Source organism: Tubulanus polymorphus, chromosome 2 (genome assembly GCF_964204645.1).
Source record: "Tubulanus polymorphus chromosome 2, tnTubPoly1.2, whole genome shotgun sequence".
Lineage (NCBI taxonomy): Eukaryota > Metazoa > Nemertea > Palaeonemertea > Tubulaniformes > Tubulanidae > Tubulanus > Tubulanus polymorphus.
The window spans coordinates 16571661-16599444 of NC_134026.1; the positions used below are offsets into that span (position 1 = coordinate 16571661).

The following is a 27784-nucleotide window of genomic DNA, read 5'->3' on the forward strand; positions in this document are numbered from 1 at the left end:
TGACAATTCTTGGGCTAATGCCAATCCAAGTCTGGTAGTTGTCAAGTTAACGAAAACAGATTCCATCCATTTGTTCGGCAGAACTTCAGCGCTGTTGTCATATCGCGGAAAGACGGAATCGCGGAATTTTCCAAAAACGCGGAATTTCTTCATTTTTACTATAAATAGTAAACGGGTTTTCCCACGGGGATACCCACTGTCGGACAGGGCACCGGACCCAGGTTTTCAACACCGGGAATTAGTATTTGATAATTTATTATATCGCCAGTCAACAACTTAACGATACTGTTCCAAATAATGGAGAACCTAGGCAATACGTGCTTTGCGAATTCAGTGATACAGAGTATCGCTGCATTAACTGAAGGAATACAAATCGATGGTACGTAAACGTAGGATTTGTGATGACACCATGGGTCATTCTCAAGGACTCACTTCCGAGTTAAGATTTGACTCTGGTCTCTGGATTTAAAACATTGGAAATGAATTGATTCTAAGTAACTCAGAGTTAACTCACAACTGTGGAACTGGATCGATGTCAGACGAAAATAAATAGACATTATGTTTATTTCATTCTGGCTTAGGATTGTTCATGCGTGTTGTGTCTCTACATTGTTGTTATAAGCGAAGAATGTGGTTTAGCTTTTAGAATTAAATGATATGAAAGATTATAAAATGGTTTCGTTTTTTTTAATTTTTACTTTGTGAGTGCTATAACATATATGTTCTTATGCTGATTATTTGGATCAAAAAAATTTTATTGGTACCGGTACTGGACGGCCGTAAAATTATAATAATTTCAAAGGAATTTGAACCGGTACTTGTTTGGTCGTAGGATTTCATGTTTGCAACCATCTACAACTACGGTCCGACACCGCGAACGTGCTCAATATTTATCTGATAATATTCGTTTCTGAAGTTCTCAAAAAGTCGATGAACTTCGATAACCGAAGTTTGCCTAGTAGAAATAGACATAAGGTGCCTGGTCTCTTTCACCTCACTTGATTCTGACTTCTTCTACAGGTGGCAGCCAGTCAACGGTATCGTAATATAATAATTCCATATAAAATTGCCTGCAAATAATGGGATTCGAACCTAAGTCGTTGCATCGATCAGTCCGGTGCCCTGTCCGACAGTGGGTATTCCCGTGGGAAAACCCGTTTACTATTTATAGTAAAAATAAAGAAATTCCGCGTTTTTGGAAAATTCCGCGATTCCGTCTTTCCGCGATATGACAACACCGGAACTTCAGTAGTGGCATTCTAAAAAAATAAATGGATTAGTTAGAATATTGAAATCCGGTTACGTACCTGATTCAAATGATGTAACAGTAGAATTTTTATTACCTTAATCAGAGCTTTCTTTTGTTTTTTAAACTCCTGTTCGTTTACTATGCGAATAATTGTATTATCAAGTAATTTCAATAATTCCATATATTCTCTCCTGAATACATATAGCCCACCTCTGTCACGACATCGTAATTCCACCGGTATCTTTTTATCCAAAACAATTATACGTCCCAAAACAGTTAGATTTCCCTTCGCTGATATATTTCCATTTCGTTGTTGTCTTTTGTACAATGAAAACAAGACCGAGACAACCACCCAAAAGTACATAAATACCAGTTTCTGTTTGAAATTGAGTATATTCTGATTTGTCGCCGTCAGTAGTGGTGTCCGATTTATCCAAAGAATTCAGAATTCTATATATGAAGTGCCCACATAATCGCCAATGGAGTGGATAAGAGCAGCTATACCAATCTCCGTGGTTTCGTCTGTAGGCATACCCAACACAAATTTTCGAAATTCAGTTGGACGTATAAACTAGATAGTTTATACGTCCATGGTTTGACTAACATATTTGTCAGTCAATGGTTTTCCGATATAATCCGACAGCAATAACTTCCATCTAAGCAGAAAATGGACGTAGGGGTCCTTGAGCCGTTGAGAGTCAGCATAAATGTTTTTGAATGCTAGTACTAAATCAAATATTAAGAGTTTAACAAGATGTTTTTCAAGTAGAAATGTCTTTTCCTCGTTTCGCAAAAAAGGATATGACCATCGGATACTAATTGATTCTGCAAACCGTTGAAAATATCTTCAATTGAGATCGTACTCAGAAAATCCGGATTCAGTTTCTTTACCATCATCAGTGTAAATGAGTTGTCAGACTGGTGGCCGCTTAGTAGCATCAGCCTGTCCAAAGAAACCTTGGGCAATAATAAGACCATTGAAGGTTTGACCATTGAAGGGTTTATGTAGCGGTAGGGAATCAAACCCTTGCAAGGAATGGATGAAGGTCTCTGAATTCTTGCATGAATTACACCACGAACCTTAGTGTCTGATAAGGTTCGTGTAGAGCGAAAAGGTGAAGCCAAAATCAGTCGACCTTTTTGGGGAACAAAAAATGTAACTCACAGCCGACTTGTGTCCGACAGACCGATTTCATAAGCTGATGGGCACTTCGTAGATACAAATATGAGAATTATTGATTGATCAAAGCATGGCTTCAAAATTTCCCTTGAAAATCAAAAAATAATGTGTAAATATAGCTGCAAGCAGCGATAACGGGTTTCTGGCTTCTGGATAGAATGTCGTTCAGGGATGCGAGCAAAGATTTCACCCGAAATCAGTTCGTTACATTCCGTTTTTTGAAAGAGTGCCACCTAGGTGTCAACTCACAACATAGATATGTTGACCCACATGTGCTACTACGCGCATGTGCTACTACGCGCAAAGTACTAATGTGTCAGGTTTTGGGGGAAATAACATCGAGAAGAACGAAGCTACAGTGTTTTTACCATTCCCTAGTGACAGTTTAATCGCATATTCGGTTATTATTAGTTCCGAAAAAAGTCGACTAGATATGAATTTCGAATTTGGCCCAAAGCACAAATTTGGCTCATAGGGTAAACTATGCAGGGGGAAGGCCTTATAGTGTTACTATTAGTAGAGGAGTGACAAGTCAGTCTGACAAGTCAAGCGATCAGATGGGGACTACAATTCACATATGAAATTGACGTCCAGTAACCATTATAAAAACATAATCACGAACGGTACCATCACTCCCCATTACTGGCTGTCACTGGTCTCTGGCTTGCAATCATTCTTTATCGGTGCAGTGGGTAGGTATTTTTAACTGACTTTGTTCTTCTATGACATTACCATCGCCGCTGCGTCACGATGTGATGTACATGTACAAGGGACCTCCAATTTGTAATGTATGTGACGTATAAACTGACCGTTTAATATCGACGATAACAAGGTATCACCGACGCTGACATTTTCTGACGCTAACTAGTATGATCCGCCTTTTGGACCGGACCAATTAAATTCAATTAAGAAAACGCGTACCGGTACAATACATAAATAAACCGCTGTTGATTTTTCGAAATATTGATATCCACGAACAAAACTATACTATTATAGAATGTTTAAAAGGAACTGCTTTTAATAACAGTATGAATAAACTTACATCACAAACAAGGAAGTATATTTTAACTTGTGAATCGTCGAACCCCAGTTATTCACAGTAACCTGTGATTTGGATATTCTCGGAGCCTTCCTTCTTTATTTGTCTATGAAATGACGTCACAAACTTTCATATTCGCGCGCCATGATTGATGATTGCTATTTCCACCTTTTATCTTTAAGTAACTTCAAGTTTAAAATAGGAAGCACAGTACATCCATAGAAACTACGCCCAGAAAGAGACTGTTATATTATTATCAGAGTTTAACATTTCGTTTCAAAATTGTTAGTAGTCAAATCTAATAGAAGATGATTTTTATGTGACGAAACTCAGTGGAAAATATGTTAAAATAATAATCAGCAGGAATCCAATAGGGTTTCTGCCGATGCAGCAGAAACCCTAAAAATTGCTGATTTCGGCAATCGGCCATCTTGATACTGATCAGGTCAGTTTTTGGGTACAGGATCACCGACGGGGCGTTATTCCTGTTATATATGGGCCTTATTTTGCCCATAGTAATTTGCTCTGATTAGAATCCCACACTAATCCCTCGACTCAAAAAATCTGTAGAAAAAATACAACATACAGAGAAGAACAGTATTCGAACTCAGGCCTGCAAGCGCTAGTACAGTGATACTGCTAGACCACCGAGGCAGCCAAATACAGTTGGAATGTTATACCTACATATGACCCTCAACCTAACCTTAACCCAAACCATCTGGACCATATATATCATCTATTAAATGCATTATGAAATAAGATTCGATTTTGAATGAAGTGAATTTGACGCGTCGTTTGACGAGTCAAAAATGCTATTTTAATTTTGACATTTTTTCCATGCAATACGAGTGCTTGGGGTGCTAGAGCACCAACCCCTCCCCCTTGGAAAATTAACATCGTAATACCCATGTTTATGTTTCAAAATTGCCCGGGGATGAGAAGAGAATATTCAAAATTTTGAACCACGCATTATGCATTATGATGCTTTAAAGGGAGTGAAACTCCTAGACGAACCTACCTCTTGATATCTGCGATATTACAGTTTTGGCAAGTTCTGTTCGCCATGCATTCGTGTAGTTTGTGATGAGGAATTTGAAGCTCAATGGGACGACCTTGCCTAATACATCCGACTTCTCGTCAAAGGTTATTGTGTATATTCGGATACTGCTTAGGGCTAAGCAGTTAGCTATCTTTCGTAGTTTCCATTCATCCATTGTTCCCCCACTACCAACAACGATTACCGTTTTAGGGACCTTTTTTCTGGATGCCAGTGACTTAAACACGATTTCCCGTGCATGAGCTAATGCCACCTCTGAACTGACATCGGTACTGCTAGATTGGGAAAGTTTCAACAAATCAAACCGTTCGGCAATGCAGTGCTGATTGTCGCATATATCAAGGTCAATACCGGGTCTGACTTCCGTATCAAACGGGTATACGGCTAACCTCGTAAAGTCGAGATGAACCGAGCTTGTGAGTATTAATTCCTTGACGATGTCTTTAAGAGCTTGCAACTTCATCGGACTAACGGCCGCCGACTTGTCAATATACAGTGAAATATCAATTGGAGAACTATCTGCAATATAGAGTATCATAATGCTTAGACAATAACTTATGGAAGCGCAGAAGATATATTCAAGTTTACCTAAGCATTCTGGTGACCTATCTCCTGGGGGGCACTTGCATTTGAACGAACCATCGGAATTGACACATGCCCCGCCATTGGGGCAAACATTTCTGATACTAGTGCATTCATCGAGGTCTATAAATTATACATCAATTTTTTGTACGATACAAAGCATGTTTCTCTTTCTCGAATCTCAGGTATTGCTATTTCTCATTAATTGTTTACCTTCACACATTTCGTGCGGATGTGCTCTGTCACTAGAAGGGCCCCTCCAAACGCTGTGATAACCGTGTTTACAGTGGGACTCTGTAATAATAGACAGTGATGCAGAGTATAAATGGACGTATGCGTATTTAAACGAACCTTTCGGATATTAAATGGAAATAATAAGTAAAAGACTGTTTCTTGCCATTAATTGCGCGAGATATGAGATTTCCTGTAATTGCATTGAGTTCTTTTTCTGTTAATGCTGTAAATGAGGTGACTTCCGTTAGACCATTTACAGGAATCATGTCAGCTACCACATTATTTTTTGATTTTGTAGTGACTGCTACCATAGCGATATCTTCGTTAAGATATCGCGTGATCGAATCTAAAGCTCGGTCTTCGTTTGTGTCGGTTCCAGATCCGACGTATATTACCATTTTCTTTACAGCAGGTCGCGCCTTGACTCCATTCAAGATTTCGGCATTTGCCTAACGTACGACATACGCAAGTAACAGGTATAAACATCGAAGATAAATGTATATATACAACATGTATGTTTCTAGATCAGTATTGTCATCACTTAACCATCATTCGGGGCGTACCTTTTCGAGAGCTATTGACATATGCGGTGGCTTATTTCGCCAAGTCCACAGGCTGATATCATTTGAGATACAACTAGGATCCTCGCATCTATCTAACTCGGTAGCGTACCAAACTGTGTCCGCATAAGCTAGCGTTGCTATCTTTATATATCGACCATGGTGCATAAACAGCTTCTCAGTTAGTAATTTGAAAATTGCAAATGCTTTAACCCATTCCTCGTGGCTTAGAGCATTTGAACAATCCAGAATCATCACAATATCTATTTGTCCGACGCCTATAAAAGAAAAAAAAACATACAACCCCAACTCATTCGGTGATATGATGATTTGAACAGTCTGGATAAATAATGGAATAATAAGAATCAGTATTACCCAAACAGTTAGTCCTGTTCCTTGGACAAGGGCACCAAAATCCTTTATCAAGATCAGTACACTCTCCTTGGTTAAAACATGGATTAGCATTGTCACACTCATCGGTATCTAAAAGTATTTGTCGATTGAGTAATAATGGAATAGGTAATCGCAATTTGTCATGGTATATCCAGCTTTGTGATTTGCCACATCAAGGATTTGTGCAAATATTTCGTTGAAATCAATCTTATCAGTACATGACGTAGGCTATTTCAAAGGAGCACCACCTAGACGGTGAACACATATAATGGATAGTGGATGCATATGGGCGACTAGGTACAAACTTCTGAAGTACCGAGTTTAGCAAATTTAGGAAATGGCCATACAAAATTGATAGCGTGTTTTAAGCTGGTTTCTCAGAAGTAACGAGAGAGACAGTTGTTTAATTTAACCGCTTTCTAGCAGTAAAGTAGTACCGACAATACAAGTAATTAGAAGATGGCGTTTTCAAACCAGAGTACTAGAGTACTAGCTCCCACTCATCACCACAAGTAATTTTTTTTCCTTATAAATGGGGGAGAATGAACACCAGACAGAAAACAATAATGTTAATAAAAATCAATTTTATTGTCCATATTGTAAAAAATACATCATGAAAAATCATATAAAAAATGTTATAGATTTTGAAACTTCAGAAAATTCCAATGAAAGAAAAGAACGATTAGAAAATATGAATGTGGATGAAATTAAATGTGAAGTTTGTAATGAATTTATAGTAAAAAGGAATTATAATAGACATCTCGAATCACAAAAACACCATCAAAATTTGAGTAATAATGTTTTAGGAGAAGATTATTTCGATGATAAACCTCAACAAGTTAAAAAACCAACTTCAAAAACTAAATCCATTTCAAATAAACCCTACATGGAAAATGTTAGAAATTATATTGATTCAATAGAAATAAAAGATACAATTGAAATTTTAGAAACAATACATAGTAAAATTGGACCTGCAGCTATTATATTTAGATTTTTTAAAGGTACAACAATAGAAGATTATAATAAATTTAATGAAATAATAGAAAAAATACTAGATTTGATAACAGATGTTGAATATCCAAAAATTAGTATCTCTGGGAAAGTAAGTTTTATAAAGTCAGAAGAAAAAAATGGATTATAATATTCAAACACTCTCTGAAGAAATAATTTCAAAAACACAAATAGAAGAGAAGTTAGAAAAAATATTTAATGAATTTAAACGTCATATTGAAGAAAGATATTTTGAGGGTTCTGGTTTATCATTAAATGAAATTATATATTTAGATTTAAATGTTTATAATGCAAAAAGAAATAAAACATCAAAAAGTAATAAAATGTTTAAAAATGATACAAACTTTATAACAGAAAAGGATATTAAAGCATCATCTTATATTAAATTACCATTAACATCAAAAGCAGTAATACATGTTCAAAATGAAGATAATAAATGTTTTCTATGGTCAATTATTAGTTGCTTACACCCAACAGAAGATATTAAGCATAGATTTAGAATAACAAATTACCGGGAATATGAAACATTATATAAAATTGATCAATATCCAGTAACTATAAAAATGATACCCAAAATAGATTTTTAATAATCTAAAAATTAATGTATTCGAATTAATGCAATTACCAAAGACAAAAGGCGAAAATTGGAAGCTTTATATTTAACAGAATATTATGATGATGAAAATGCTATAGATTTGTTATATTACAAAAAAGATGAAAATGAACATTATATGTGGTTAAAACAAATTGATTTATTCTTTAGAACAGAAAGTGATTTTAACAGTCATAAAATTTATCTATGTAGAAAATGTATATCTAAATTTAGAACTGAGAATGCGTTACTAAAACATAAAGAATTATGTGATAATTATGTGATAATAAAGATTTTTGTAAATTAATAATGCCACCAAGATTATAAATTGAAATTTACTAATCATAAATTTAAGAATATTGTTCCATTTGTAATATATGGGGATTTTGAATCGTTGAATAAAGAATTAACCGATCAAGATAGAAAAGAAATATATAACAAAAAGCAATTATTAAAATTAATGGATAAAGGAAATGAATTAAATGAAGACACAACACAAGACCCACCAATTATAAATACAATTAAAAAAAATCATCAAAGAGCTGCTGCTTCTGGAATTTACATAAAATCAAATTATCCCGAATTATATGGAAGTCAATATATTTCTTTTAGAGGTGAAAATGTAGTTAATGATTTTTGTAATAAAATAATTGAATTAGAAAGTGATTTTGCAGAATTATTAAACAAAAATAAAAGAATAGTTATGACAAAAGAAGATGAAATTGATTTTAATTATGTAACTCATTGTTGTTATTGTGAAAACGTTTTTATTCATTTGATAAAAAAGTTAGAGATCATGATCATTTAAATTCAAAATACCGCGGAGCTGCTCATGAAGATTGTAATTTAAAAGCTAAGAAAGTTAATTTCGTACCAATATTATTTCATAATTTATCAGGTTATGATACCCATATATTTATAAAACAATTATCAGGAAAATTGGGCGCAATTAATCAAGAAATAGAAGAATATAATGCTATGAATGGTGCAAATTTAAGAAAATATGATTTTAAACAATTGGCTTAATCATCTGAAAATTATATTTCATTTCAATTTGGTTGCATTAGATTTTTAGATTCTTATAGATTTCTAGCAAGTTCATTAGATAATTTATCAAAAAGTTTAGTTGATAATGATTTTATAATAACTCGACATTACTATCCAAATGAACAAGATTTTAAATTATTGAGATATAAAGGCGCAATTCCTTATTCATTTTATAAAACACATGATGATTTTAATGTAACAGAATTATTAAAAGATCAATTTTATGATCAATTAAAAGAGGAGTATGTGAAAGATGAAGTGTTTAATAGAACATTAAATATTTGGAACCATTTTATGATGAAAAATCATGGTGAATTAGTTGATTTATATTTAAAATCAGATGTTATGATATTGGCTGACATATTTGAAAAATTCAGAGAAGTTAATTTAAATCATTTTAATGTTGATCCTTGTTATTGTTATTCAAGCCCCGGTTTAACCTGGCAATGTGTTTTAAAATATACAAATGTAGAATTAGATTTATTAAAAGAACCAGACATGGTTTTATTATTTGAAAAATCAATTAGGGGTGGAATTAGTGGTGTTATGGCAGATATATATTTTAAAGCAAATGATGAATATAAATTATTATATATTGACGCCAATGATTTTTATGGTTGGGCAATGATGCAACCTCAACCATAGAAAAATTTTATATTAACAGAAGTTGAAAATGATGATAAATCTGACTGGGAAAGCGCAATTGCGAGTTTAAAAGATGAAGCACCAATTGGCTATTTCTTTGTAGTTGATTTAGAATATCCTGAAAATATAAAGTTTAAAACAAGAAACTAACCTTATTGCCTAGAACATTTAACTGTAGATGATAGTTATTTAAGTGAATACCAGAAGAAAATAAAACCGAAAGATCATGTTTTTACAGAAAAATTAATACTTACTCAAAATAATAAATACAATTATATCGTTCATTATAGAATGTTAAAATTTTATCTAAAACAAGGAATGAAATTAAAGAAAGTACATAGATATATTGAATTTAATCAATCGAAGTGGTTAGAAAAATATATAGATTTCAATACTCAACAGAGAACAATATCTAAAACAGATTTTGAAAAAGATTTTTTTAAATTAATGAACAATAGTTTTTATGGAAAAACATGTGAAAATATTAGAAATAGAAATGATATTGAATTAGTAAATAATTCTGAACGATTAAGACATTTACAATCAAGTCCTAGACATTTAGGAAATAAAAGATTTGAAGATTATTTAACAGCAGTTAAATTAAAAAGAACGTCAATGAAATTTAATAAACCTATATTCATTGGTTCAAATGTTTTAGAAGTATCAAAATTATTAATGTATGATTTTTATTATAATGTTTTACAACCACTTTTTGGGGAAAAGCATATTGAAATATTATATTTTGATTCTGTAACAGCTGACACCCCAATATTATTAAAATGTAATGATAAAATATTGATAAGAAGAATTTCAGAAATAATTCCAAAACAAAATGAATGTTATATTTCGTATGGTGAAAAAGAATTAATACAAATAAATGAATTAATGGATGTTTGGACAAGAAACGGATGGAAAAAATTAAAGAATATTATTAGGCATAAAACAAATAAGAAAATCTATAGAGTTAGAACTAAATTAGGGTTTGTAGATGTTACAGAAGATCATAGTTTAATTAAACGAAATGGCGATGAAATAAAACCAACTGATATAAAAATTGGAGATGAATTATTACATAAAAGATTTTTCCAAAGAATGAATCATATGTCATTCAACGAAATTATTGATAATATTTATAATATAGAACCTGAAACATTAGAAGAAAAAGAATATTTTATCAAAGGATTTTTCATTGGTGATGGTTCAGCAGGTGTGTATAAATATGTTAATCGCACTCAATATTGCTGGTATTTATGCAATCAAGATTTGAAATTATTAGAAAGAATAAAGAAATTCTGTGAAGAAGTTTATTCACATAAAAAATTTAAAATCATAGATGTTATGAAATCATCACAATGTTATAGAATACATGTGAATAATACTAAAGATTTTGCAATTAAATATAATGATGAATTCTATATTCATGCAATAGTGAAAAGTAATACTTCAACAAAAGAAAAGATAGTTCCAGATTATGTATTAAATGCAAAAGATAATTTAAGAAAATGGTTCTTCATTGGGTTCTATGCTGCAGATGGTTCAAAAAGTTTCAAAAACCACAAAACAATATCTTTAGCTCAAAAAGGAAAAGTTACTATATCAGGATTGAATATATTATGTAATTCATTAGGTTTTAATATGAATATTGGATTGATTAAATCTAAACCAAATTGCTTTAATTTAAGCCATGTAGAAAATGAGTTAACTGAAGAAGTTAAAGATTTATTCGAAATATATAACCCAACAGATTATGTTTATGATTTATCATCTGAAGATGGCACATTCAACTGTGGATTTCCATTAATTGCGTTCAATACTGACGCCTACATACTAAAAATCAAGACAAATGATATAACAAAAGACTTAAAAACATCAAAACATCATTTTGATTTTAGCAATTATCCCAAAGATCATGAACTATTTAGCAATGATAATAAAAAGATTCCTGGTAAATTTAAAGATGAATTAGGGGGTGATGAAATGATTGAATTTGTTGGGATAAGAAGTAAAATGTAAAGTTACAGAACAAAAGATCATGAAGCTAAAAAATTAAAAGGATTAAAAAACATGTAGTTGATAAACACATAGAATTTAAAGATTATATAAAGTGTTTATATAACTCAATTGTAATGAAACATAAAATGAATTGTTTAAGATCAGAAGATCACGAGATGTATATTAATGAAGTTGAGAAACTAGTTTAAATCCATTTGATGATAAAAGACATATTTCAGATGATGGTATAAAAAACATTACCTTATGGTTATTAAAATGGATCAATATCATCAAACTCGAAATCACTATTGGTTCCTTCTTTTTCATTTAATTGTTCTTGTATAATTTGTTTAGGTTCTTCCATTTCATTTTTCTCATTTAAATAAAGTTCTATCTTGTACCACATTTCATCTCGCTCTCTTTGTTTCTTTTTGTTTGTTAATTCATCAAATGGAATTATAATATCGATGTTTAAATAATTTACAATCTTATTTAAAAAGAATTCATAATTAATTGAATCTGTTATTCTATTATCCACATAATATCTTAATATTTGTTTGAATATGTCTTTTATATTTTCAATATCTTTTTCTGTTAATTTAGGTTTTTTATAATAATTGTTAAATAATAAATATAAATGCATTTTCTCTTCTTGTGTGTTAAATGTTGATGGAATAATTGTTTTTATTATATCTTTTTAGTTATTTCACCATTTTAATTTTCTATTATTTTCAAGCCATTGCTTATATTCTGGTGTATGATCTTCCATAGAAAATATATTAAATATTTCATCTAGATATTTTAATTTTGGTTCTATGAGAAAATCTCTAGTTTTTTCATCACCCCATGAATTTTTTTCCCATCCACATACATTACAAAATATCACAGAACCTTCTTGTCTTAAGTACTCATAAATACATTTTGGACATTTTTGTCTATCATTTCTTAGTAATAGCTCTTCGTTAAGCTCTTGGTATTTTCTTACGTTTTCTTTATGTTTTATTGTTCTATTATGTAGATTTGAATTACTTGTTGTAATAATCAATTTATAATATTTACAATAATATGTTTTTCTTGTTAATTCATTGTATTGTTTTTCCAACTTTTTAAGCGTTTCTTCATTATCTGGCAACGTTTTCTCATATTTAATTTTTTCTAATATTTTATTTTGTCTTTCATTGAATTCAGTTTCAAATTTATTAGAAATTTTATCTATATGTATTTTACGAAATTGATGATTTTCCCAAGCTTCTATATTTTTAGGACTATATTTCATTCGACAAGGCTCGCAGAAATGATCTGTCATATTATCCTTGTCATATAATAAGAAAGGTCTTTTCCAAATAATTTCAGATTCAACTTCAGCAGAATTACTATTACTTTCATAACTATCAACATTAGCCGTTGCGCCATTAATTTTACACTTCTCTCAATGTTTTTTAACATAATTTCTTGAGAATAATTTATTACATTTTGGGCAGTTTATTTTAGGGGGTTTATAATTTTCATCATGTTTTTTCATATGTCGAGCCATATTACTTTTTCTTAGAAGTTCACCACAAATTTCACATGCTATCTTCTCATCCATTTATTTAGGAAAAATTTTATTAAAATTAATTTTTAGTGATTAGCGGTAATTTTTTTATGTTATGAATAATGGTAGAATTAAAAGAATACAGAATATTTGTTGATTCTAGAAGACTTACAAATTATAAATCTCATAATTTACTAGTACAATTAGATAGAGAATTTAAGGATTGTGTGGATTGTGTTGATTTAAAATTAGTAAATATAAGTTTATGTAATTCTTTTTATAATGTATCGGGTAAATGTATTGAACATAGATTGTTTATTTTTGATAGAAATGCCGATAAATGGTATCATATATTTATAAGACCAGGATTATATAATTTAGAAACATTAGCGCAAGAAATTAATAGGGCGCGGCTGCTGGATTTGTAATTAAATTTTCAAAAAGTGATATCAATAATAAAGTAAGAATAAAGTTAGATAAAGATGAACAACATAAATTTTTAGTTAAAAAACCTATGGCTAAACTGTTAGGAATTAATCTAAATAAACTTTATTCAAATGTTGACATTGCACCAAACTTAATACCTTACACGCATTTTTATAATTATTGCAATTTAATTGATCCTACAAAAACATTCGAAGCAACTAAACATATAACTTGTAATTCTGGTTTATTAAACATTTTACCATTGAAGAATGTTAAATGGAACGCAAATAAATTATAATTTAACAGAATAATTATAATTTAAAGAAAATTATAATATAGAAAAAGTAATTGATTTAATTAAAACGCCTTTAGAATATTATGAATTAAATGAAGATGGAATTATTGATGATATTAAAAACATATTAACCAAAATATATGATAATCATAAAAGTAGTAATGAAATAAATGTTGAAATAATCATAACTAAGAAAAATAAATATTTTGAAGATAGTAATTTTTTTGATAAATAAATGAGTGATAATAAGTGGATAATAACTGGATTATATAATGGAGCATTACTATCAGTTGGAACTGTTGATTATTCAATGGTATTTAAAAAAAGTATTTAAAATGGGAAGTGTTAATGTTGATAGATTTGATATGATATTTTAAAATTAACATTAGCTTCTGTAATTCTAACTACTATAGGAACAGCAATTGTTAACGCTTTAGCATTTACTGGTGGTAGTTATTTATTTAGGCATATAGATAAAAATAGTTCATTAAAAGAACAAAAAAGACATAACTTAGCATTAGAGAAATACAATAAAGCAGCAGAAGAATACAGAGAAAAGAGGCAAAACTATATGGATTATATTAACAAGGAATTATATGATCAGAAGATTTCACATAGAGATTTTCAATCAGTTGATGATGCAATGAGTTTATATAACGCGGTAACCAATAAAGAAAAATTACATCTATACAAACCTAAATTATTAGATTATTATACCCCAGGTAAATAACAACAGAAATATGAAATAATTTGGATTTTAGGTGAAACAGTTATTGTTATATTTGTTGCATATAAATTTACTAATTAGTAATTTTTTTGTTAGATAAATGGATGATAAAGTTGATAAAATTGATATTATTCCCCATGATATGAATAAAACTAAATTAAAAATATATTTAGAAAAACAAATATTAGAATTTGAAAGTGACTTAAAGATAAAAAAGAAAAAATATTTAAAAAGTAAAATTATATATTATCTTATTAATAGTGTTTCAGTTACAAATAGTTCTGTAATAACATTTCTAGCAATATTCTCACCTTTAACACCTTTAGCTATATCAATTGGTGTGCTAGGTTTAAGTTCAAGTGTTTTAACCGGTATAAGTTCAAAATTAAATATAAAAAGTAATAAAGAAAAAATTAAAAATAATATAAAATAAATTAATAAATTGAAGAATACACTAGATTATATAATGAGTTTAAATGGCCATATAACAGTTGAAGAACAAGATAAATTATTAAAAGAATTAATAAATTATTAATTTTTCAATTATATAAATGGGGTTTCCAAAAGCTTTCCAATATAATAAATCATATAGATATTTAATTCCACCTATAAATTTTTAATAGTTTTATAACATATAAAAATGTAGTTTTACCTTCATTAATTAATTTAGAAATTTATGTTACTGAAACAAAGTTTTTCATTTCTAGAATGGAAAATATATTTAATACATATGAAGTTACTTTTACTCGAGGTGAATATAATATATATAAAATAAAATGATGAAATATGAAATATGAAATATTGGCAGAATCAATTACATTTTGCTGTTTATTGTGCAACAACAGGGTGTGGTATAAGTTGGAATGATCACTTGAATAATTTATATAACAATTTGTCTTATAAGGGTTTTCTGTTTCTTCACAGAAAACCCTATTGAAATTCGCGTGATTATTATTTTTTTCCCTTTTCCACATAGTTTTTGTTAAAAGTGTAAAGGCTTCCTTACCTTACCGCTGTCGCCGATACAATCCGTATGGTGTCCTTCAGCTCACTTCAATCTCCAGATACTGCATGGGAATTTTGATAAATCCACGTTATAAAGGCACTGTCGAGCCGTAAACATCGGAAATTTGGCTCCATTCAATTAGTTGCCATGTTGTGTTTTCTTACCGATATTTCTCTCTTCTTTTCGAGGAAGAGCTATCGAATAATTCCCTCTCTTCTCCACAATCAATTTCAAAGTCAATTTTATGAATTTATTGCTCAGCGGGTCCGAGTCCAAGAGTTTGCGAGTCCGGCGTTCGCGTGTCTGACAGGTTTACGGGCATTTGTTTGTTACCTCTTTAATATGTTTGATTTCTTGTTATTCCGCTTATTTTATTTAAGTATATTGCTGATCAGTTCATGTAACCAAAAGCGTCAATAAACAGACTTTGAATTGATCAAGTTTAAATCAAGGTCGTTGAGTCGCGGAAGGCTACTAGAATTACGTTCGTCTTCGTCTCAGAGAGAAAACAAACGACAGAAAAGTATCAGGTGATTATCGATAGCCTACAACGGTACACACAGTTGACAAACAGTGTTAGGCCTGTGCCGGTTGGTGCGTACTGGGACTAAATATACTGGTTGGTCAGTTGGTTCGGTTGTGAAGTGTGGAAGCTAAGATTATAAGAAAGCCTACCGGTATTTATTTGTCTATAGGCCTAGAAGCCAATACCATTTTAAGTACGTAGTTGTTAACCGCACGTGACTGTACGGTGATCTCCACAGGTTAACCGCGTACGTGAGGTCCCTACTAAGTTTATAATGCCATACGTGAGTTCCTAGTAGCCAATACCATTTTAAGTACGAAATTGTAATGCGTACGTGACTGTACGGTGATATCCACAGGTTAACCGTACGTGAGTTCCCTACTTACGCCGTACGTGAGTTCCTAGTAGCCAATACCATTTTAAGTACGAAATTGTAACGCGTACGTGACTGTACGGTGATATCCACAGGTTAACCGTACGTGAGTTCCCTAAAAACGCTGTACGTGAGTTCCTATAATCTGCAAACGCGCATGCGTAAAAGAATAGAGTTTGGGTTAGGTGAGGCTAGGCTATTTGTAAATCAAATTTCATCCACCCACCAGTTACGTTCTGTGGCACAGTGGGTAAATCACTGGACTACTACTGGATTTTTTTTTCGTTTGGTTTCGAATCCCAATATTGCAAGTCCTAGCGTCAACGTACTCACATATAGCTTACCTGTAGAAATCACCGTACAGTCACGTACAGGTAACAACAGCGTTTTAAGTATTAAGTGAGTACGACAAGCCTACCATGCCTATGTACTACAAACACAACTTTTTCCCTCTCGTCGGCCCTACAGTGATGTTACTATAACTGGTGCCATTATAATATGGATAGGATTTGGTCAGGACTAGCCTAAAGTCTAATTCATTCTATGTACTAATTCACTCGATAGGCCTATTTTTAAAACAATACAGTGAAATATTCACACGCAGAAAGGCTAATTGATTTGAGCCATGTGATTAAGTTTGGCCAGGCCTTCTCTGACCTGCTGACATTAATAGTCAAACCAAAACGTTCATGTGGTCACGGCTTGTATTACCATAAATCATTGTAGGCCTGTACATTATGCTGTTCGTAGGTTTGGTATACCGATTTCTCCATTCTTGACTGATAAGTGTACGGTACAGCTGTACGCATTATATAATTGTTCCAATGGGAATAGGGCCTATTGATTGGGCTTATTATTTCCTGCTTTAGAGTACTGAAATAAACCTAATGTTCATTCAAATATCCAACATCGGTGAAAGTTTGATTAATACTGTATACATGTACTGTAGGTTTTCATGTTGTATGAATATTTTGCAGTTCAAATGGGTATGATGCTGATTCCATTGTCAAACGCATGAAGTTAGATGGTCAAGGACAGTCAACACCAAGATATCTCTCTTCGACCGATGTTGTACCATAGAAGATCTGATTCTTTCAACTCAAGGAAAGTGATTCAACACGATCGACAACACTGGAATAGGTTTGCAGTAACTAACCGTTCATTTCATTTAGTCCTATGTACTTTTTAGCCAATTTGGATTTGATTGTAATTGAAACTCTGGAACTGTTAACAAAAGACAAGTAAGACAAGTTGAAAAAACACAAGTTATGCTTGATTCTCATGTTCAAATTTAATTCAAATTTATTTTATTACATCATATTTACAAAGCATATCATTGGTTCATACAGTAATAAAAATTAGGGCAGAACAAATATTATTACAGAAACTCCAAAAAGGCAATGAATTTCTATGACTAAATGAACATTATTTTTAGCCCACTTGGGACTTTAGTCCCAGCGGGCTATTGCGTTCACATTTCGTCCGTCGTCCGTCCGTAGACGGAAATCAGTTATTTTAGGAAGTTTTGAAGACGCTTCAATGTAATGTCTTGATATTTGGGTTACACATGTATCTACCCTAGACACATCTTCAGCTCAAAAACTGGCCCTGTCAGAATCAAGATGGCCGACTGGCAGCCATTGTTGTTCGCCAAAATCAACACTTTTTACACATTTTTGAGGGAAATTTTGAAGATGCTTTGATCAATTACCTTGATCTTTCGGATATATGTGAATGCCCCTGGGCCCATCAGCATAACAAAAATTGGGATACGGACTCAAGATGGCCGTCCTATGACCTTTTTTAGTGCCCAAAAATGTCAATTTTGGCCCGAATTCTGAGTTTGCCATTTCTCATTGCAATTTGTGATGGGTATTCTTTGAAAAGGGATGTTTTATACCTTTGATACCTGAATTGTTAGATTGTTGAGCATTTGGAACCACTTCCCAAGTGGGCATGGTGTCCCTGGACCCCTAGTTCTAATAACTCAGATCAAGAGTGACTCTCCCGTTATTAGGAAACACACGCAACTAGTGGAATAGGTTTGATTTACACACATGTTGCAGGTATCAATTGTTTATCACTGTAGAATTTGTAATCCATAAAAGCCAAAATCAACATCAGCCGGAAACCCAGACCAAATCAATTCATAATTTATTGATTGAATCTACACTACGATATATGTATTTATTCAAATATTTCAATTAAAACATTAACTTCTTAAATCTAATCTATTCTAAATCATAATACGTTCTTATCTGTGAATTCACTCAATCTATCGGCTCAGCAGGTGCTTAAGATGAGTTCTTAATAGGACAGATCCATTTTAAGGATGGTGATAATACAGTATCATGATGTTTGAATGCCAAAATAAGTGCCTGGTCAAATATATTAATATTTGTGATTGTACGTCCACGTATGTTCGGTTTCAAAGCTGAATCATATTTGACGTTTACACAGTGGTTGCATATTAGGTTCGAATCTGTCAATGCATTTTATTCTATGTATCGATATTTCAATTTACTACAATTCCCATCATTCTGAATGGCTTTACAGAAAACCCGTCATCGCTGCTTTGCAGCTATATTTCAGATTTAAAATTCATTCATACGATATTTAGATTTCATACATACTTTCAAATTAGAATTATATTAAATGAATTAGAATGTCCTTTACCTGGATCGAAATATTTTAAAGAATTGGATAATAATATTAATCTATCTAAGTTTTATGAAATATGTAATGAATTTAATATAAATATTAATTCCGATTTTAGAGCGCATGGTAAATTGCAAGGTATTGCTGAAGAATATGAAATAAAAAGAATTGATTATATGCATAGAATTTCAGCTTATCATATTTATAAAATCGATAATGATGATGGTTGGAATAATTTTATTATAGATAATGGTGAAGGTTTTACAACACCTGGTATACAAAGAATAAATCAATCAATTAGAACTTATTCAATTTGTATTTTAGGTGCGCAAGTTGAAACAAGATCACCAATAGTTGGAAATGATAGTACTTCATTTGATGCGCAGAAACAATTCAAAGTATTATTTGAAGATTCTATTCATAATGATAAAAATAGATCGATTCCAGAAAACCTTGTAAGATATCAAAATTATTTAGATAAATCACATATTAAATTAAATTATTGTATAGGCCCTAATCTATTAATTATTTCTAATGATTTAGTATTAAAGATGGGAAATATAATTGGTTATAATAATCTAATTAAAACTGCAACAATAAATAATTCATTTGGATAAAATGATATAAATAAAAAGATTATTACTGCTCCAAAAGTAATGGAAGGTGAAAAAAATAAAATCAATATTCAATCAACTGAAACTAAAACGAAAAATATTAAATTGGATAATGATTCTAAAATAAAAGATTACAATACATCAGAAAATATTAAAACTGATAATATTCAACATGATATAATTAAAACTGATAATGATAATAAATCCCATGAAAATGCTAAATTAGCTTTAACTTGTATAGGAATTGTTATAGGAGGAATATTATATTTTTTATTTTAATTTTTTTATTATGTAAATGGAAATAGAAGGTGTAGAAGATTATGAAATGGGAGAAATGGAAAATAATAATGAATGATATATTGCTGATGATTATAATGATGCAGAAACTAATATTGATAATGAAACATCATATAATAATAATTTAACAAATAATGGTTTTAATGATAATACAATAACAACAGGCGATTTTGATAGAAGAACTAAATCGAGAATAAATACTGAAAATGTAAATCTAGATTTAGTAAGACAAGATTTAGAATATATTGAATATATTCGTAAATTCAAACCTATATTTGAAAAATCTGGATATAATATAAATGCTAGAGGCGCTAGACTTTTAGTACCAGAATTAAAATCATTAGATGGTGAATATTATTATCGTTTGGAAAAAGATTATTATATTGATATTTCTTATAAAATTCAAAACAAAATATTAGCAGAATCAACTTTGGAAAAATTATAACCAGATAGAATTAAAAAAATAAGTATTAATAATGAAATAGATGAAATAGAAAAAAATGTATCACAACAAAAACCCTATAAAAAGTATTTAAACAAAGAATTAACGAATTATTTGAAACAATCGATAATAATTTAGAAACAGAAACAACTTCTGGTAAACTTAAATCAAATAAAGTTCCAATTGAAAAACTTTTACCAAATGGATTACTTGATGCAACAGATCAAGAATTAGAAGATTTAGATATATTTTCTGATGAAGCAATTAGAGAAACTACTAGTATAAGAAATGAAGCTGATAAAATTGCACATAATAAAAGTATAATATATCAAAAAATTATGTATTTGGAAAAAGAATTAACTAATGCAAATAAAGAAATAGAACAACTAAAGTCTGATTTAGATCATCAAGTTAATTGATGAAATAGAATATAGGCAAAAAGAATTACGTTTAGAGAAAGAAATTGATAATTTAAAAGATAATTTAGAAGTACAGAAAGGTGAAAGAGATATATTATTAAATGAATTAGGTAATAATTTTAAAAGATTAAAAGATGTTTTTAAAGATTTGTTGATAAAACCAGATTCTAAAATATCATTGAAAGATAGAATAAAATTATTATTTGAATTAGAAGGAATAACAATTCTTTCAATTCTAACAGCTGTAACTATGGTATTCACGACAATAGGTTTAGCAATATCAAATGCTTTAAAATCTACACCAACTCCAAATAAACCAGATAAACCCCCGAATGATAATAATTCTATAAAAGATTAAGTTAAGGATGGTTTAAAGAAATTAGCAAAATATTTATGGGAACTATCTAAAAAATCTGCTGCAGCACTACCCGTAGTTATTGCATCAATTGTTGGTTTTATATTGAAATCTGCTGGGAATATTCTTAACTTTGCTGCTGAACATATTATTTTATTTTTAATTACAGTTGTAAGTGCTATTATTTTTGGGTTAGTGAATATGATATCAAAAGATATCAAGAAAAAATAATAAAAAATAAACATAATCAAAAATAAATAATTGATTTTTTTGTTAAATAAATGAATGGGAGTTATATAAGTCCTTCTAAGAATTCTAGAATATCTAATGCTATTAAAGCAGAAAGATCACATCATATAATTATTCATGATCCTTCAAATATTAATCCCGATGAAACTTTATATGTTAGAATTCCTCGATTAACACAAAATACTTTTTATGTTCCAAATAGTATTTATTTATCAGCTGATATAAAAGTAACTGGTCATGATAATAATTATGTTGTTGATAATGTTGGGAGATATTTGATTAAAAAATTAGCTGTAAAGATTGGACCAGAAACAGTTTTCTCATTAGATGATTATAATTTATTTATGCATTATAAAGATTTATGGTTAACTAAAGAAAATAGAAATAATATGATATTTCAAGGCATTCAATCGGAAAACCATAATAAATTAAGATCGGGAGCTAATGACGCAATAGTAACTCGTGCCGCAGATAATTTGATAAAAAAGATTTATGGAAGCAAATATAAAATTCCATTAGATTTTGAATTGATAAATAATTATGCGCCTTTATATAAATACGCAATTCAAGAAGATATTATATTCGAGATAACATTTGCTCCTGTAAATGAAATTTTATTATCTAACGTTGTTAAAGATATGGGTTATAAATTATCGAATATATGTTTAGAATATAATACAGTAACTAATGAAATTATTGCTAATACAATTCAAACTCAATACAATCAAGGATTTTCATTATTATATGATTATATTGGTAAATTTAAAACTGTAACTATTGATGCAAATGATGAAATAATTAATGAGAATATTAACTTCCCAAGAAGATCTATTAAAGGTATATTAATATTTTTTACCATTGCAACATATTCTAATGGTGCAATAAAGGTAGATAATTATTATAATCCTGAAATAACAAAAGTAGAAATAACTATCGAAGGAATAGCAAATAAAATATTTTGTCAAGGAATGAGAATGATAGATCAATGGCCAGAAATTAGAAAACATTTTATGAATGAAAGAGTAAAATCATTTGAAAATTGTAATATTAATCAAATTGATTATTATACCGGCGATAAATATGCATTATGGTTAGATTTTAGAACAACAGAGGATAATTCACTACATGGTTCTGGGAAAAACTACAAAATGCTAAGGATGGAATACAATTATTCATGAAAAAGAAAAAAGGAAGCTTAAATTTCAAAATGCACATTTATATCATATCTGACGCACAATTAAATATTATAAATTCACAATTAGATAGTATTCAATATTAGAAATATAAAGCTAAAATTAACGATATATAAATGGGTGGTAAAAAAACTCCTAATACTAAAGAACAATATTTAAGAAATTTATATTACAACCCTGAGAGTTCGGTTGCTTATTCTTCTACCAAAAATATATGGCGTCATGTAAAACAAGATAAATTAGATAAGATAATTCCACAAAATTTAGTTAAATATAAAGATATAAATGAATTCATGTTAGAACAACCAACATATACAACACATGAAAAAATTGTTAGAAAATATAAAACTCGTAAAACTATGGTAAGTTATGTAGATCAACAGTGGCAAGGAGATTTAATTGATATGAAAAATGTTAAGAAAGATAATGATGATTATTGGTGGTTATTGAATATAATTGATATTTTTAGTCGTTATGTATGGAGCTTCCCACTTTATAGAAAAGATTTTGTACAAACATCAAATGTTTTAAGACAATTTCTTTCGGATGATAAACAAAAACCAGAAAAATTACAATTTGATGATGGAAAAGAATTTGATAATTCACTTGTTCATGAACTCTTAGACAATCATAATATTAAATATTTTTCAACAAAATCGGATAAAAAAGCAGCAGTTGTTGAACGATTTAATAGAACATTAAGAACAAGAATGTGGAAATAATTTACAGCAAATAATACTTTTAAATGGATTGATGTTTTACCAAAATTGATAGAAGGTTATAATAATTCTTATCATTCTTCTATTGGAATGAAACCTATCGATGCTAGAAAACCTGAAAATGCTGAAATTGTTTGGAATAATTTATATGGAGCATTTCTTGTAGATGATTTTGGTGAACCTAAATTTAAAGTTGGTCAAAATGTTAGAATTTCTAAGTATAAAAAGATATTTGATAAAAGACACGATCGAAATTATACTAGAGAAATATATAAAATAAAAAAGGTAATAACAACAAAACCATATGTCTATAAATTAGAAGATTTAAATGGTGAAGAAGTTGATGGGTATCTTTATGAAGAAGAATTGAGTTTAACTACTGAAAATCTAGAACAAGAATATAAAATTGAAAAAGTATTAAAAACAAAAACTGTTAAAAGAAAAAAATATTCTTTAGTAAAATGGGTTGGATGGCCAGATAAATTCAATGAATGGATATTATCAAGTAAAATTAAAAATATATTAATGAATAAGGAATTATTTATATTTGAGCCTCATAATATGTTAATTTCTGGTGTAACAAATTGTGGAAAAACTTATTTTATATTAAATTTATTAGAAACTGTTTATAAAAACTATTTTGATAATATAGTATTATTTTGTCCAACACATGAATTTAATCAAACTTATGATAGAAATATTACTAGAAATAATAAATTTACTATATTAGATCCTAAAACAGTTAAAGAAAATTTAGATAATTGTATTAAAATAGCAATTGATATTTACAAAGGATCTAATACATTATTTATCATGGATGATTGTGCTAATTTACATGATTCAAAAGTTAGAGAAAGTGAGTTATGTTATCTAGCTTTCTCTGGGAGACATTTCGGGATAACAACATGGGTTTTAGATCAAAAATATTATTCAATTGTTAAAGACTTTAGGGAGAATATAAGATCTCTAGTTTTATTCTACAATAAAGATAGAAAATCGATGAAAAATGCATTTGAGGAAAATGATATTATTCCACATGATTTACATAATGAATATATGGATAAATTGAAAAATAATAAAAGATCAAAATTACTATTTAGATTACAACACCCATTTAAATATGAATTTATTTAAATTCAACTAGCTTGTTAATCTATTACATATTTAGTTACATTCTGGTTGAATTCTAGTTATTGGTATTTGAAACAAAAATCAAATAAAATTCAACAATATTTTAACTAGCTTGTTAATCTAGTATATTCTTAGTTACATTCTAGTTGAATTCTAGTTATTGGTAGTTGGAACAACAATCAACTAGATTTAACAAGAAATAAATAAAAACACTAATAGTTCAACTAGTTTGTTAATCTAGTTGATTTTTAGTTACATTCTAGTTAAATTCTAGTTGCAATATCACAACTAATTTTTTTGTTATGTAAATGGGAGGTGAAAAGAAAATAAAATCTAAAAATGGTGATGTTCCAATTGAAAAAACTTTAGATGATTTAGGAATAACAGAAACAAAATTAACTCCAGATGATGGTGCTTTAAATAATGTTACAACAAATAATAATTATGAATATTATCTTTATTGTAAACATCAATTAGAAATATAAATAGCATCTGGGAAGTGTAAAAGTTTTATTAGTAAAAATTTAACTTATAATGAATTAGATACAATGAAATCAGATGAAATTATTAAATTATTTAAGATTTATGAAACTGCGAGAATAGCTAGAATTAATGACGCGATATCAGAAAATGTAGTAAAAGGTTATAGTAAATTATGTAATTATATGCTGCCAATTCAAGATGAAAAAAGATTATATTCCGATTTAAAAAATGATTATTTAGTTATTTAGTTATATTTATCATTTCAATTAGGTGGATTTATGACATTATTATCAACTGGAGTTATAACATTTTCGAATATTGAAAGTAAAAATTTTTCTACAATAAATGAGCTGAGAAGTCCGAAACAAAATGAATGGTCTCGGCAATTAGGAATTAAATCACAATCTAAAAAAGAAGGAATAAATAATGAAAATTTTAATAATAGTGAAAATATTGTTATTTCTACTCCTTCTGGTAATAGAATATTTGATAAATATTTATATTTTACAGTTGGATTTGTAATTTTATTCATTTTGATTGGGCGTAATTGGTATAAAAAATCAAATGAAATTCATGATATTTATAATTCTGAAACAACTGCTATCAAAAATGAAAATCACGATAGGTAAAACACAATATCCGTGTTGACGCGATGAGGAGAGAATCCCACAATGATAATAAAAAGTCCGAAAATGAAACTTCGAGATAGTAGTTTATTCAACGTTTCGACTATATCCTAATAGTCATCTTCAGGAATAATGAGATACTACAGAAATTATGAGATATATATACAATCCAGGGACAAAGAGACTAATTCAAGTAATCAGAGATGATACAAACTAAAGGAAAATTAACGTAGAAACAGTTACACGCTAAAATAGATTAAAGGGAAGCAAACTAAGGGGTGATTATAAACAACAATAGTGAGTATAAATATAAATGAAACTTAAAGTCAGTAGTAAAAAGAAAGACAAACTAGGGGGCACTTAAATTAAAACAAAGGTGAATACAAGTTAAGTCAGAGACGAAATTGATGAGAGAACAAATAACAAATAATCAAAGGGGAAATCAAGTGTTGAGTTTAACCAGTTTACAGAGGAATTTTGATATAAGTTTATTATGGGGTGAAAAACCATTGTTAAGGTTTACAACGTTGTTCGAATTTTCAATAATTAATGCAGATTCCAAAATATGTCTTCTAGTTTTATCGCTGCAAGGGTAAACTAATTCAGCATTAGCAAAATCAAAATTGTGTGAAGTCTGAAAAACATGACTAGCAACTCCGCTTTCAGGTTTAAAGTTTTTTACATCTAATTTATGCTCTTTTATGCGTTGATTAAGATTCCGACCTGTTTCTCCTATATATACTCAAAAATGAAAATACTTCTGAAATTCTAAAATTGACAATAGAAAAAAATGGATTAATATTTTAGAAAAAAAGCAAAAAATAATTTCGTTTTTAATTAATTGAATATCTCACTACTTTTGTCTATCTATGTGGCGCAATTAAATTGTCCAGATAAGTCATTTCGGATTCTAGATATTCATTATTTTAATTTATTTATTTTTTTAAATTTAATCAACAATTTCTAAATCATGATGACCATCTTCATTTTTTCCATGATAGATTATTCTAAATCCTTCTAAATCTTTTAATTCCTCTGTACTCAATGAAACCCATTTATCAGGTAAAAATACTTTAAATTCTCGTGATGTACTAACATTGCAGTAGCTTAAATTGGCTGATATTTTATCTCCATATTTAGTTTTAACCTTTTCTAATTTCAATATTTTGTGTTCAATTTCTTTTGTAACATCGACTAACTTTTTTTTTTCAAATTGTTTTTTTGCTGGTTTAATTCTGTTATTTATTGTTGCTAAGAATGCTTTTCTATCTCCCATTTATAAGGAAAAAAATTACTTGTAGTGATGAGTGGGGATTACTTCCCCTTGTATATAACAAGCACGCTATTAACCGTTCTCACCCAAGCCTCACAGCATCTATTTATCCGGGCACAGTTGACACGCAATCACTGTACTTCAGTAATAACACCCATGTTAATAACCGTTCTCAGTAGCACCTCGCTGTATCGATCTATCCACGCGCAGTTGTTGTTACGCGCACTCACTGTATATGTGTATCACAGAGCAATCGTCCGTTCTCACTAGCGCCTAGCTGTGATGAGACTTGTGGTGATGAGAGCTAGTACTCTAGTACTCTGGGCTGAAAACGCCATCTTCTAATTACTAATACTCTTTTAGACCCAAGGAATCAACACGGAGAAGCAACTAAGTAACAGCTTTCTCTTCACAAATAACGGAGTTAAAAAGGATACCATTTTTTATATAATGTTAAATATTATTCAGCTTTTATTAACTCTTCTAGATACACTACACTTGCATGAATCAGAAGTTAGATGCACGATGCGCATTCAAAATCCAAAGCCAGAATATGCATAATGTCAAAAATTCATAATGAATTTTTGATAATGTGTGTCTGTTTTCGTGCGTCTGACATCGTGTTTTGGAATATTTCTCTTAACCAACCGTATAAAAACATACCTGTTCGGTCTTAATACGACCAGTGGAACAGTGCAGTCTAAATAAACCATCGTTTTTATATCCATTTTACAATGCAGCATTTATTAAATCAGTTAATGGTTTATAAATGGTAACACGCGCAAAACTCGTAGATGCGGTCTCAACCGATGCACTGATTTGGGTACAGGCCCGATGCACAAGTTTATGTGATGGGG

At 29.9% G+C, this 27784-nt stretch overlaps 1 protein-coding gene across 1 annotated transcript in view; it reads right to left on the reverse strand.

Moving 5' to 3' along the window:
* The window catches only part of LOC141898669 (uncharacterized), a 127171-nt gene that overhangs the window by 41692 nt on the left and 57695 nt on the right, over positions 1-27784 (reverse strand). Inside the window, exons 8-13 of the mRNA XM_074784704.1 lie at positions 6277-6384; positions 5905-6179; positions 5505-5790; positions 5321-5401; positions 5114-5230; positions 4487-5044 (exon numbers count right to left, since the gene is read on the reverse strand). Coding sequence (XP_074640805.1) covers positions 4487-5044; positions 5114-5230; positions 5321-5401; positions 5505-5790; positions 5905-6179; positions 6277-6384 — 1425 coding nt within the window. The remainder of the gene's footprint in view (positions 1-4486; positions 5045-5113; positions 5231-5320; positions 5402-5504; positions 5791-5904; positions 6180-6276; positions 6385-27784) is intronic.